This window comes from Scleropages formosus, chromosome 21 (assembly GCF_900964775.1).
Source record: "Scleropages formosus chromosome 21, fSclFor1.1, whole genome shotgun sequence".
In the NCBI taxonomy this organism is placed as follows: domain Eukaryota; kingdom Metazoa; phylum Chordata; class Actinopteri; order Osteoglossiformes; family Osteoglossidae; genus Scleropages; species Scleropages formosus.
In genome coordinates, this window is record NC_041826.1 from 6,601,434 (window position 1) to 6,615,459 (window position 14,026).

Consider the following 14,026-nt stretch of genomic DNA (forward strand, 5'->3'; position numbering starts at 1 on the left):
TGTTGCAGGCCTGTCGTCGTATTGTAGACTTCTCTTATTGAAAGAGGCGTTCAGTAAATTTCATGCACATATGGAACATGGTGACGGCAGAGCTACCACAAGAACACACCTTCTGATGCTCGACATGTGCTCCCCAAAGAACCATCCCTGTCGCCAGTTATTAAATGAAAGGAACACTAGGGAATTACCTAAGAATACCGCCTGTCTGCATTCTCTCTGGAGTTACAATGTGGAAAGGTGGTTTGCTGTGGGTTTTAGCCTGAAGAACAGCTTAGGCGCACGTGCTTTGAAGTGGAATGTCAGTGATACTTTTCCGTCGCTATAACAGATCTCAGCGCTGGGCCAGATTCGGGCTCTGTATCTCCAGTCTCACTCATTCCCTTTTTTCTCTCTTTCTCTCTCTATTTCTGTCTTTCTCTTTCTCTCTGTCTTCTAACTCTGTCTTTGCCTCTCCCTCTTCCCCTTTCCTAGTCCCCACCGAAAGGTGCCACCATTCCCTACCGCCCAAAGCCCGCCTCCACCCCCGTCATTTTTTCAGGTGGCCAGGTAAGAGCCGACCCGCTGGCGGCGTCCGCAGCCAACCTCAGCCTTTTACTGCAGCACCAGCCACTGCCTGTTAGTCCTTTCAGGTTTTCTCACCGCCTCGTGTGCATGCCACTGCCCCGGACAGCCGGGCGACAGTTTGAGGGGGGAAGGGGGCACTGGATCTTGCGCTGAGTCGGACGCCTCTGCAAGCTGAAGAGGCACCTTTCTAAAAAAAGGACACTTATACACAGAAGGGACAGTGCCCTCTTGTACATTACTGTACATGCGGTTGGAAATGCCTCATTTCAGCAGTGGGCACGAGCTATTTATGGAGCCGCCTTGTCTGAATAGTGCCTCCTATTGTCGCGCTTGTAAGATCTGCAGTCCGTGGCGTTTGCACAGCGCTGCCTAATTTGTGCGATGAATTTTTCATTATATCGTCGTCCTGTGGCGCAAGCTCTCACCAGTCCTCTCGCTCCCTTCTCCCTAAGAAACAGCACGTATCCTTTTAATATACCAGACAGCTCTCATAAGTTTGCTAGTATTCTGAACAGCCATACCTAAATAACGTAGTTACGTTATTACTTTGCACTAAATGCATTTCGATGCAACCATCTTTTTGCCCTGGAATAAATCCCATTTCGTTCGATACATGCTCCTGGAACAAATGATAAGCATGTTAAATATTAACCGGAATATTAAAAGGATGTTTTATTAAGTTTTTCCATGTGTGTCATTCCTGTGTTATTTGGAGTGGTTGAAATATTTCACCGTGTTAACGTTTCTCCCTTCAGTTTGGTGAGAAATGGAAGCATCCACTTTTCCCAGCCAAATCTCTGAGTAGTCCAGCATTCAACTGGTCCTCTGTTCCACTTATGTGACTTCACAAAGCATCGAATAAAAATCGGGGATTGGCAACAAAAAAAGACTGTCAGCTGCAAAGCCGCTGTCTTCTCACAATTCAATGCCCCTGAAATGATCGCTGACATTGTTTAAATCCTGGAACAAGTTTTAATATGCTGTAGAAAATGTACAAAATACCGTTCATCATCGACTGTTTGACTGGGTAATTTGGATGCATTCATGGAGGGATGTTATTCTTTTCATGCCTTTATTATAGTTAATAAATTCAATTTTGCATGATATCAATGTGTGTGATAGTTTTTGAAATTCTTCTTTTCTCCTGATTGGCCTGAAGTGTCCAGTAACCATTGAGAATATTTTAAAATGTTTGAGTTAAAGTTAATGGAATTCTTTAGCTCTTAATGGTGAATTTAGATATAGACACTATTCGTAATTCCAATTAAGGTTTTGTCTTTCTCTCCCACAGGCCTACACCATTCAGGGACAATATGCCATTCCACACCCAGATGTGAGTTCTCAGACAGCGCTCTCCCCCACTCCCCTGTTGTGCTCAGCTTTCTGCATGCCTCTTTCTGAACACTGACCCATATTAATATTAACTAGTAATATTAATACCACATTTCTGATGTGTAATCTGTGGCACATTACAATCTGAAATTGCACTTGACCTTAGCCTTCCAAAAACCTTTTAGGACTTGGCCAATGGAAGTTTTGTCATAATCCAACTTTGTACCGTTTTGAGGAGCACTCTATGAAAGTCTTGTGTGACTGCATCAATTTCACGTCGTGCGAAAACGAACGATAGTGGCCCAGATTAAATCTTTGCGTTGTTTGGCATGGAAGAGTCTTAAAAAGCCGTTTTCATCAATAATTTAAACTCAGCAGTCACTTTGGTGAAAAGAATCCAGGGAGTGTGCACACCTGCATCTGGGGAAGGCATTTGGAAAGAGCAGTTACAATCAGTCAACTCACCACAAGTGAAAATTGTTCATATGAGAACAGCGTCAACTGCTAAGGGTGTAATAATCTTTGTTATTGTATTCTTTCTACAAGCTGGTCATCCTGTCTTTATTTTCCAAGATTTCATAAGAATATAAATTGAGGTAAGGGTAAAAAAAAGATGATGATTTTGTATAGTAAAGAATGTAGAAACATATGAAGACTCCCCAGTAAAGAATGGTTGAGGTCATCACACACACATTGTCTGAAACCGCTTGTTCCAAGCGGGGTCATGGCAAGCCGGAGCAACACAGGGCACAAGGCTGGAGGGGGAGGGGATACACCCAGGACGGGACGCCAGTCCTTCACAAGGCACCCCAAGCGGATCGCGAACCCCAGACCCACCAGAGAGCAGGGCCCGGTCAAACCCGCTGCACCACCTCACCCCCTGGTGAGGTATACAAGTATACAAGAAAGAACTACTGAAGGCTACACTGTAAACAATCACAAAGAGTGAATAACAATTTCATTAAATAATTTGTGAGGGGTACACTGTGAAGATCGTTGAGGGATATACAGTAGGTGATGGGTTCAGGATAACAAATAGTAGGTACTCAGTAAAGATTTGCTGAGAAATAAACTGTGAAGAGGTTGTATAATAAATAATTTGAACAGCACAGGACATACAGTAAACAAGGGAGGAGTACATAGAGTAAATTACTGATGGGAATTATAAAGAATTGCAGAAGGGCAGAGATGGGTAGAGTATTTAAGTCAGTAAATACTCAAGTGAACATAAAAGCTCTCATCCACAACTCTACCTGAGAAGTTTAAAAAAAACACATTTTGAAATCACAGAAAAATATAGCTATATATCTTTTCAATTAGACTTATCTAAGACCACCATGGTATTATTACTAACCATTTTTAGCCGATCTGTTTGTCAAAGGCAATTGACAATGTCAGGTTTGTATACTATAAGCTGTTTACAATTATTTGCTCATGTATGCAGCTTCATAGTTTTTACTGGGGCATTTCAGGGTAAGTACCTTGATCAAATTACTACAGCTGGAGAAGGGATGGGATACAAACTCATATCCTTTGAATGCAAGGCAATGGCTTTCACCATCGTACTACTCATTTTGCTCACTCTCAACTCTCCTGGAGCGGTTATATATGTCCGTCATCAGTATTCACTTGTCCAATGCCGAGTTGCTGTGGTCCAGAGCCCATCCTGAAGCGCAGATGGTGAGGTAGGTAGGGTACACAATTGGCAGAATGGCATTGCACCACTAGGCAGTCACACACACTTATTCAGTCACAAATATACATAAAATAAACAATTTGGAGTCACCAGTTCAACTGGTACCAAATGTTGAACTGTGGGAGATAAGCCGTGTGAAAAATGTGGAAACTGCATAGACTCAGTGAGATTAGAACTATGACAGAACACAAAGCCCAGGAGCTGTATAACACCAGCACTCCCTGCTGCGTCATGTAGCTATAACTCAATAGCACTTATAAGCACACTGAAGCACTGAAGAGAAAAAATTCTTTGAGTTCATTTACGGAAAACGAGCTATTGTTCCAAGCTGTATAATTGTTTATATAGTTATCTGAAACATTTAAATTATTTTTTACACGTTATGAACATTTAGAATGTCATTTTGGTTGGTGTAGACACAGGCCATTTACTTAATACAGTAACTCGTCACATATACTGCTCAATTACTGTTAAAAAATAAGTCTCGCAACACTGGAAAGCTAATTACTAAAGATATTTAAACTCAGAAGCCCTCAGAGCTTATTTCCCATATTCCAAAGTGTAAGTAAATGTAGCATGATGCACTTTGAGCAATGCATTTATCCTTAACTGCTCCAGTTTAAATCCCTATCTGTACAGAGAGGCTATAAAAAGTATACATAATATATAAGCATTTGTTTTTTAATAAACGCAGAATGAATTTGTGACCATGGATGTTCATCCTACATTGAGCTGCTCAGAAACTTCTCTAAAATTTTCATTTCAGGGGAAAAAGGTAAAAAAGAATCCCGAAAACAGACAGCTGGCAGTAAGGAGGCGTAGTTCCTGGTTCGCCGTGGAACTGATTGACTGATGGCTGACTGCCAAAGTCATCCACAGATGACGATTGCTTAGTCTTCAGCAGAGAAAGATGAATACATTACAAGCAAAAATTCAAAAGTGACGAAAATAAGGGTAGAGAACCGCTACAGAGTAAAGGTTCATTCTTTTATTTACTTGTGTAAAAGTAAGAAGAGTCCAACCTAACAGTGCTCTAAAAAGTACATTTTCCGCACAAGTTTATTTCAGTACTTTAGTATTTCAAGTAATGCAGTAAGTAACTCTTTACAGCCCACCTCAGCTGAGAACTTTCAGGGGTTTGAGAAAATATGCTTCATGTCCTGCTTAATAAATGAATAAAATGTACTTGTATGCTGCATTTCACAAGCTGGGCCACCTTTGGGTAACAGAACAACACAGATCAGCTCTTACCTTCGCATCTGTAGATACGTGTAGATTTTAAAATATGGATGAGTTCGTCATCAGCTGATTGCTGAAAGCCTAAAACACAAAAGTACACTCGTGACATCCCTGTGACCATAAACAACCATTTAACAAAAAAAAATGTCTAGGTGAATATACGGCACTTTGAGCGATGGAATGAGCACGGCGCTCCGCACTCATGGACAACATCAGGCCAAGTCCTACTCAAGTCTCCTCTCTCTCTCTTTCTCCTCTTCCACCATGACGTGTCATGGCTACTCCTTGATGTCTCTTTGTTCAGTTCTTGATTTCTTGGTGTGACCTGTGTGATAACAATAACCTCTTAGTTCTACTGTCCCTCCCGTCCCCTTCAGCAGTTGACCAAGCTCCACCAGTTGGCTATGCAGCAAACCCCTTTTACTCCCCTTGGACAGACCACCCCTGCTTTCCCTGGTACGTACCCACAAGCCCTTTTCAGATTTCCTTCTCTTTGTACCTCTAGAAACTCTCTCTCTGTCTCTATCACTCTCCCACTCTGTGGTACGCTTCACAACATGGCCCTGGTGGTTGCTCTCCATGCTGACACAGTGTTTCTCCTCTTTCGCTTTGTTTTTCTTTTTTTTTTTTCTTTTTAAATATTTCGATTCATGCTGTGCTCCTTCATGGGGCTCTGCGTTTTTTTCCTTCACCCCCTGAATGATCGGGGGGGGGGGAGAAATTTTACGGTCGTGGAGACGAGAGTAGGCCAGCGTCACACGTGAGCTATGCTTTTGAGATGAAGTCTTGCTTTCTCTTGCAGGGGACCACATCGTACAGGTCCAAACCTGCCACACTCCAGTGCTCCTCCACAGTAACGCAAAGCAGGCGGCCAATTTGCATTGCTGTCTTATATTCCAGCTTAATTCAAACAGTTTTATTCAAGTGCTGAACTCCCATCAGTCTAGTACAACTGCACAATGAAATTTAAAAAGGTGTCCACGAAATACTCTACCGAGGTCTCATGAATAAAAATGACTAGCTCTGTTTGCGCTTTACCGCAATATTGCAAGGACGTTGCCGTTTTATTGTGACAGAATGACTGATGAAACCAACTTCAAGCCTTAAACTATTTAGAAAAGAGTCTTTGGTTTATACAAAAATGTGGGATAGTAATATACAAAAGATAGCAGAGACAGAAGCATAAAGACAAACCTATTACACAATTCCCAAACTTAAAATACATAAATAGAATATCTGTTCTTAATATCTTAAATTGTAACAATTAGCCTCGTATTTCACGAGCGAATTTTAAATATTTAAAAAAAATTTTTTGTCAACTCGAGGTACCTGTTTATAATTATTGCACGGAATTACACGAAGCACCTAACGGGCCCGTGCTCATCGTATACTTCATATTGGAAATATGTGAGAACGGACTTCCCTCTCTCTCCAGGGGTTTCAGAAGGGACACTAACTTCCTGTTCTCCACAGCAGTGCCCAGGCCCTGTGACCAGTGATGGTTGTGGCCCATCATCACGTGAACAGGAGGACACGTTTCCTCAAAGCTGAGGGGCCGTGATGGCACTTCGCCTCACCCGCACAGACCGCACCTTTGCTATTTATGCTATTTATGCTATTTATGCTGTCCTCTCTCTCCTCCCTGCTCCGTGACCCAGGTTTGGATGCCAGTCCCCCGGCCAGTACTCATGAACTCACCATTCCCAATGATGTGAGTATGGGTCAGTTAAAACAAAGATCCTAGGTCATGACCTTCCATTAAGAATGTCAGAAAAAGCATCTAGCAAAAAGCAAACGAATATTTCCTACCATCTATAAAATGTCAGGCCTCTACAGAACAGTCAACCTTCGATTTATGCAAATATTCCATCCCCGAGAAAGGTGAGGACATCAAAATTTCAGTGTAGTGCTTCCAAAATGCTCACGCATAACCTAAAAACCAGCTTTTCCTGCTAATTGCTCTGCTGTCTCCACAATCAGTCAATTAAATGACACAGCCAGTATTGCCAGCATACACCCCTATGCAATTTCATACACTTCCCGTAATGCCACACTCTCTTAGCAACACTCACACTCCTATCACACTAAGAGATGGAAAGGTCTGGGTGCAGACGTGTATGCCGGCGACAGCACTTTAGTGCACTTCCACTTGCATAGTGCACAGATTTCAATTTCCTTTATGGATTTTTTAACACTCTTTGGATGAATTTAGTTATACCGATTTTTTGTCCCGTAAATCGAAAATCGGCTATCAAAAGCAAAGAGTCGTTAAACCGAAATTTCGGATGCGGAGAGTTTGCAAATGGAGGGATGCCTGTACTTAATAAGCTGAGGTCTTAACAGTACCGTTTTGGAGTAGGTGCTGCTCCAAAGCAGCATACAGTACAAAGTACATATTTATGCACACCTGGAAGCATCCTTCAATGCTTATGCACATGCATTATTTTATGGGTGCTCCATGAAGGATGTATTTATAGACCAAAGAAACACTTTGAATTCCTTGGCGTTTTTTTGACATATGATCCTATGACATGTATCAAAAGTAACTTTAAGACTTGTTAAAAACTATTTCAGAGTGTTGCTGGTTTTGTGATTGTGCCTATATTTTTTCTATTTTTACATTTATTTCAAAAGCACAGTGTATTGTTTAATAAATAAAAAAGAAGTTACCATCAGGTCTTCAAAAATGAAAATTGTCACAGCTGAAGGCACAGCATTCTTTAAGCTGAATACATTATTTTTATTCAACCACAATGAATTCATTTTACAGATATTGTGACAGCTGTATTTGTAAATAATCAGCATCGAATTTTGATTTACTTCACATTTAGTATTTAATTTTTTCAGTTACTACAAAGGCAAGGTCATATTTTTAAATAATTTGTTATTTTTGTTAAGTGTGAAATTAAAAATGAATCTTTTTTCTGGATTCTCTGTAGTTACAGCATTCCTCAATTAGAAATAACTGAATTTAACAGCTAAAAATGCAGCTGTTTCTCACCTAATCTCTTTAGCTTAGTATGATTATGACTGAGCAGCACATTCCACCGAAATCAACAGAGAAAATTAAACACTCATATGAGAATAAAATTTTCCCACCTATGCTCTCATGCTCTGTATTCACTAAGTCTTATATTATAAATCGGTTGTGATTTTCCTGAAATATTGAATAAAATTGTCAGTCAGTTCTTACTGGTTCTATATTATATGGACTTCCAGTGCGAACAATGACCATTTCTAATTTTAACTAGGATTTAGCCTATTGTTCAAGAAACAGACTGAATTGATAAAGAGCTAATTGATGGAAATGATAAAAGTTAAACACATTTCCGGAATTTTTAACACTGGTGTATTTTCTTTTGCACAGTATAACCAGTTTAAAGAACAGGACCAAAGCATAGTGGGACATCCTAAATTACTGCGGTCAGCTTTGAACCAAATGATAATGAACACTTTGCAAAAATCTATTTATACACATAAAACTGAGACTCGTGTCACAGTCATCACTCAGAGAATTGGCGTCCCATGTGAGACAAAGTTGTGCTTTCGATGCAAGCGTTTCCCTTTAAGAGCCTGTGCAATTTCTTCTCAGCTAATAGGCTGTATAATCGGGCGCCAGGGAACCAAAATCAACGAGATCAGGCAGATGTCTGGAGCACAGATCAAAATCGCTAATGCCATGGAAGGATCATCGGAGCGCCAGATCACCATCACAGGGACCCCCGCCAACATCAGCCTTGCCCAGTACCTGATCAACGCAAGGTAACCCATCAGCCCCCACATCATCAACATTGTAGACTCCTGATAAGCTTTGCACTTTGCCTGCTGATCTTTCCCGACGGGACTTTCAAGAATACACGAGAGACAGTGGCAGAAAGAAATTGTTAAATTTTATGTCTTCTTTCTTCTGACATATGTGTCACGACTACTCATACAGTCAAATGACAGCAAATCCACTTTACTCCTCCCCACTGTGATTTGTCAAAGCCACCTGCACTAAGATGATCAGGTGTAAATTGACAATTGACCTCTGAAAACCCCCGGTACTCATACATAATGGGTTCTTGTCCAGCACTGGTGGTGAAATTGTCATGTCTCAACCCCCAAAGAAACATCTTCTGCTCCACTTTACCTTGTTTCCCTGTTTTTCTAAGGGCCATTGACAAGGTCTTCTCTCTACGTCTTTATTCCCACACACAAATCAGATTATTTACTAAAGCAACGAGTTAGGGTTAAGTAAAGCGCTCGAAGATACGAGAGCCGTCTTCTAGCCATAGGCCGAATTACCATTTCTCCACTGCTGTTGCTTGCAGTGTCAGCAGTAGTCATGTGTACGTCGATGCATTAGTAGATCAGCCACTAGGGGCAGCACCCCAATAGCTATGGAAGCGGAAGAAATAATTAATCCAGGTAGTATAAACATGCCTAGAATTTTGTCTGTTCTTCTAAGGAAGCCTTTAAAAACATTTTCTTTTCAAGTCAGGAACCTGGGAGTAGCCCCTCGAGAAAAACTAATGGATGTCGCTTTCCCGTGGTTCCACTGGCAGGTTCAGAGACGTTGCAGCCATGTGGAATGACCCTTCATCCATGTCTACATCCTGAAGCTCTAAGACAGCCCCAATATCTGAAGCTTACAGCAGCCATCTCCCTGTTACCCTGATGTGCATCCCTTAGACAGAACTAGGCCCCAGTTGCTATCTGACCCTCGACCTCAAGCAGTGCCTCGACATGTATGAGGCTATTCCTAAAAAAAAAAAGGACACACTATTTAGCCTGTTTTTGTTCTTATAGTGTTTTGGTACAGTTTTCCAGCATGCCAGATGATTAGGATTCAGCTGTGTTCCTTCTATCTTATGTTTTCTTGTAATAACTCGTATTTCAGGTACCATGTCAGGAAAACAAAGAAAAAATGTTTTAAAAAAAAAAAAAGTAAAAAATGTAACTGCATCTAATTGCTACTCGGCAATGCTGTTGGCTAGGGATCTGGTGTGATGTGATGCGATGCACCTGAATACATATGCTAGTGAAGGCAGTACTTTAATCCTGAGAAAAAGAAGGAAGAAACTCTTTGCTTACGGGAATTAACACATAAACCAAGGTTCCAATTAGCTACTTTCATTATAGTTAATGCTTTTTGCGTAACTACCGCATGTGGTTTTCTCTTAGCGATCTGGAGTGGGATTTGGATCTTTGGAGAAATCGGCTTATAAATTGTGTTTCTTGGGCTAAAATATATATACTGTACATATATATATCTTGGAATTTGTGTATTTTTGGCTCGAAGGCCCAACTGCACAATCCTGGATGCATAGCTGAACCCGAGCACTCAGACATGGAGAGCTGACTGTAGAGCTTTCAGTGTTCAGTGTACATGTGCTTCACGTGCTTTCAGGATTGTTTTATTTTCTGTACTTCTTCTATCTCTTTTTTACCCCTTTCCCCTTTCCCTCTTCCCCCAACTGTTCTAGGCTGACGTCTGAGGTCACTGGAATGGGCACACTGTAATTTCTACCCGCCATCCTTCACTGCATCACATGACCCCCTTGAGCCAATGGCATTGCTCCTAGTTTCTTTTCTCTTACTGTTTTTTGGCTGTCCTGAATTTTAAATGATAATTTATTTCTACTTTATAATGTAAGCATATTTAAATATTCCAGTTGCGTATTCCTTCCTTTCATTCCTCATTTATCCTTTGTTACCGACTTGTTGCGCCACACCAGCCTCCCTGTTGTTTCAGAGGACCCTGTACTTTTTGACACTCTAGTACCGTAAATGTCACTAAATGGCACGCAGCATAAACTTCTCTGTGACTTTTCTTTCTTGTTGTTATTAATCTCTAAATATTTCTCTGTGTTGTGCATTTAGGCACTCAAGATCCTGCTTTTAAGAGGTGTACGCAGATGGAATTGCATGATTGTGAATCAGACCTTTCGGGAATATTTTAATGGTTGCTGAAAAGTATTGTAAAACACAGGCCATACTTGATTCACCCAGGTACCTTATGCCAGTGCACCTCACACACGACTACTCAGAAAATTTAAAAAAAAAAAAAAAAAACAAAAGAAAAAAAAAAAAAAACCTGATGGGTTTCAAATACCTCGTCAGAGCAACTGTTTTGTTTAGTCCGTTTCTGGAATTGTGAGAGGGTTGGCATGGGGAATTACAGAGTAACGTACACTGTCACATCTTTGTGTTCCTTCAGTGTTTTACGAACATAACTGTAAAATTATCCATGATTTAAGGACTTGCCTGCAGCAAGCGAACTCAATATTCTTGCATTGCCGACATAATGGCTTTTCAGTGAAATCAAAGAAATTGCTCAATTATTACGTGCTTTTAAATTTTCCAGAGAACCCTAAAGGGATTTCCCCAATACTCTAAATATGCTGCTTTCCCTTGACAGTGAGCACTAATATGCTCACAATGGCGTCTCCCCCAGTTTGCTCTTCTGTTCTCTCAGTTTGCTCTTTGAACGCTTCATGGAAAACTACTTCTTTCAATGTAATACTGAAAATAGTCCCCGTTTTTAAAATTCCCCTTGTAGAGGTTCACTGGTTGTATTGCTCAAAGGCTTGAAGTCACTGAGGTCCGCATATGTGTGTATGTATTTCAGTTGATTGCTTCCCGTTCATGGCACACGCTTGGCCGTCAACACCCCACTTCCGCAATAGCGGTACTGCAGCCCTTCACGGCACCTCAGACACGGCGTAGCGCGTCAGGAATTAATCGCACGGATTCGGCGACACGGCCGATCCGGGCCTTTCGCAGGGCAACGGAACGCGAAAGGGTTGGAATCGCGGGCAGCAGGGGGCGGACGCTTGGCATCAATCTACCACCACGTCAAATACGATTGTTTCTTCCTTTCCGTTCTCGTGACGCTCGTGGTCAGGCGCACTCTCACGTCCCTAAACGCGTTCTTTTAGAAATGAGCGCATTTTCACCAGGTTACATGTTCGGCTCTTTCGGTTTTTATCGTGTTGAGCAACACGTCACGTTAATCGCTGACTGCCGACAGCCACCGGGTACCGTCGATAAGCTGGAGTTGACGTACAGGACTCGGGGTTTTGCACACAAAATCTGGGAATGTACTTCCGACTCGCCGTCAGTGATTCTGTCAAACGACCCCCCTGCCCCCCCCGCCCCACTTCCCCAAGTTTCATTTGCACCCCTGCGAAAATCCGCGTTATCACTGCAACATTTCGGAATGTGTAGCTCGCTCATGCAATAGTAAACGTCACTCTGCGACAGCTCTGGAATATAGCTCGCGATCACAGAAGTCCAGTTTATCCTTAGCTTTTCTTGCCATCTCACCCTCCGGTTCGACTCCCACCCCCTTGCGTTGGCCGTATCTAGATTTTGTGGGTTTCGATCTGTCCTATTTCTGGTTGCGTTTTTGGTTTGCACTATCCTGTGCTATGCCTTGTGGACTGCGGCGTGGAATCAGTTTGACGTTTCCTCAAGGAGGACAGGCGTCCCAGCCCCTGCTCCTGCTGGACAAACCCGCACTGACCCCCGCTTACAAGCCGAACCCCTTGGCCTCACCCGAACTTGATACCGTTGGTACTGACGCCTAAGTGGAATGTAACACTGTGAACACAAAAGGCTGCGACACACCTGCACATTTCCAGGAGACCTCCTCAAATGACTTTTGAAATCTTTGCAATCCGGCGAGCGCTTTCGCAGCGATGCGCTAAAACACGCCGACGACCCTCTGCATTTTCGTCACGCGTAAAACGTTCCCGGCCGAATCCAAAATGAAGGCACTGCATGACCACGGCGTCGCTTGTACTCGTGATAAATCTGCATTCGTCGTACAGGTGTCGTCCCAAGTACAGCACCGTTCATTCTTTGAGGTTTCTTCTCGCCGTCGTTTCACTGCATGCTTCGCATTTTTTGACTACAGCTGATCGATACAGCTTTTCACAATATTATACATGAGCTAATGAGGATGGAAACATAAATAACCCACACCATTCACACTCTTATTGTAGGACTTTGTTCCGATCATACGACTCCCTTTTGTTTGCAATGATTCTTAAAGGTCATCTTTTTTGCATTTCTTTGCAATTGAAAATCTACTTTGAAAGGTTTCCATGTTTTTATTGTTGCTTTTGGAACATTAATTTAGATTGTAATTAAGTAACAAGTTTAATTTGGATTAAACTTGTCTGGAATGTTTTATTGCTATAATCATGTGTTCTCGGACAATGATGTTATTGGAACACCAGTGAGTGCTCTATACATGTAGACACAACGACAAAAAGTGGGTGTGACTGAAACTTTTTAAAGGATTCTTAATAGCAAAAAATTCCCCCATGGTTATTAAGTTCTTTTAAATCTTAGTTAATACTGCATTTAATACATATTATTATTATTATTATTAGTATTATTATTATTATTGGTGTTCTTGTAGTTGTTGCTGTTGATGATGACAATGATGTTATTATTATGCAATTACATATGTTACGTGCTGTACATCGTTCATTTTCATATTACTAGCTTGTTTGTGACATTGTCTGCCTTTGATAATGCAATAAGCCAGAAGCAGCTGGAAAAGTACTGTGGATTTGGGGTAATGTAAGAAACACTGTACAAAAGTATTTTAAGAAAGCATGGTATTACATTTCATATTTGTGTTCATTTATAGAGAAAAAAAAAATATTTTTAGGGAAAAAATAATGTTTGCTGAAAACCATGTTTCAATACTGTGTAAAAACGGACAAAATTAGAAAATAGTTAATGATTATGTGTGGGTGATAAATCCAAAAGTCACCCCCCACCCCCCTCAAATTTATGCACTTTCTTTTTTTTAATTTTCTTGTATTTTTGGTTTCTTACTCTCTCCTGTACTAGAGCAGCAAAGAAAACAGAGCCTTATTTTGGTCTGTGCTTATGTAAATTCTGCTGTTTTACAGTGTAACCAAGTATGGTTTGTATTTTCAGTTGAATAAGTCGCTGCTTGCAGATCTATATTAGATTTACTGAATACTGAGATTAGGTTACCTTTGAAATGTTTTGTAAAACGGAAAAAAAAACAATAAATAGTTTTTTTTTTTCCCTTGATAAGCTCCTGTTTTGTTTTTAATTCAAAATATATACAGTTTTAAATATTTGCACATATTTACCTGATGCTTTTCTGCAGTGTGACTTAAAATGTTAAGGTACTCGCTGATATTTACCCATTTATACAGCAAA

At 41.1% G+C, this 14,026-nt stretch overlaps 1 protein-coding gene across 8 annotated transcripts in view; it reads left to right on the top strand.

Moving 5' to 3' along the window:
* Nucleotides 1–10,800, top strand: part of LOC108924249 (poly(rC)-binding protein 3) — a 40,738-nt gene extending 29,938 nt beyond the window's left edge. The window contains exons 10-15 of one of the 8 annotated variants that reach the window (XM_018735488.1): nt 472–615; nt 1,856–1,897; nt 5,209–5,287; nt 6,490–6,542; nt 8,424–8,593; nt 10,300–10,800. In XM_018735488.1, the coding sequence (XP_018591004.1) occupies nt 472–615; nt 1,856–1,897; nt 5,209–5,287; nt 6,490–6,542; nt 8,424–8,593; nt 10,300–10,336 (525 nt within the window). In that variant the 3' untranslated portion in view covers nt 10,337–10,800. Of the gene's footprint in view, nt 1–471; nt 616–1,855; nt 1,898–5,208; nt 5,288–6,489; nt 6,543–8,423; nt 8,594–9,378; nt 9,761–10,299 lie in introns of those variants that run through there. The other 7 variants (XM_018735493.1, XM_018735491.1, XM_018735492.1 and 4 more) reach the window with 7 other exon arrangements.
* Nucleotides 10,801–14,026: the final 3,226 nt, after the last annotated feature.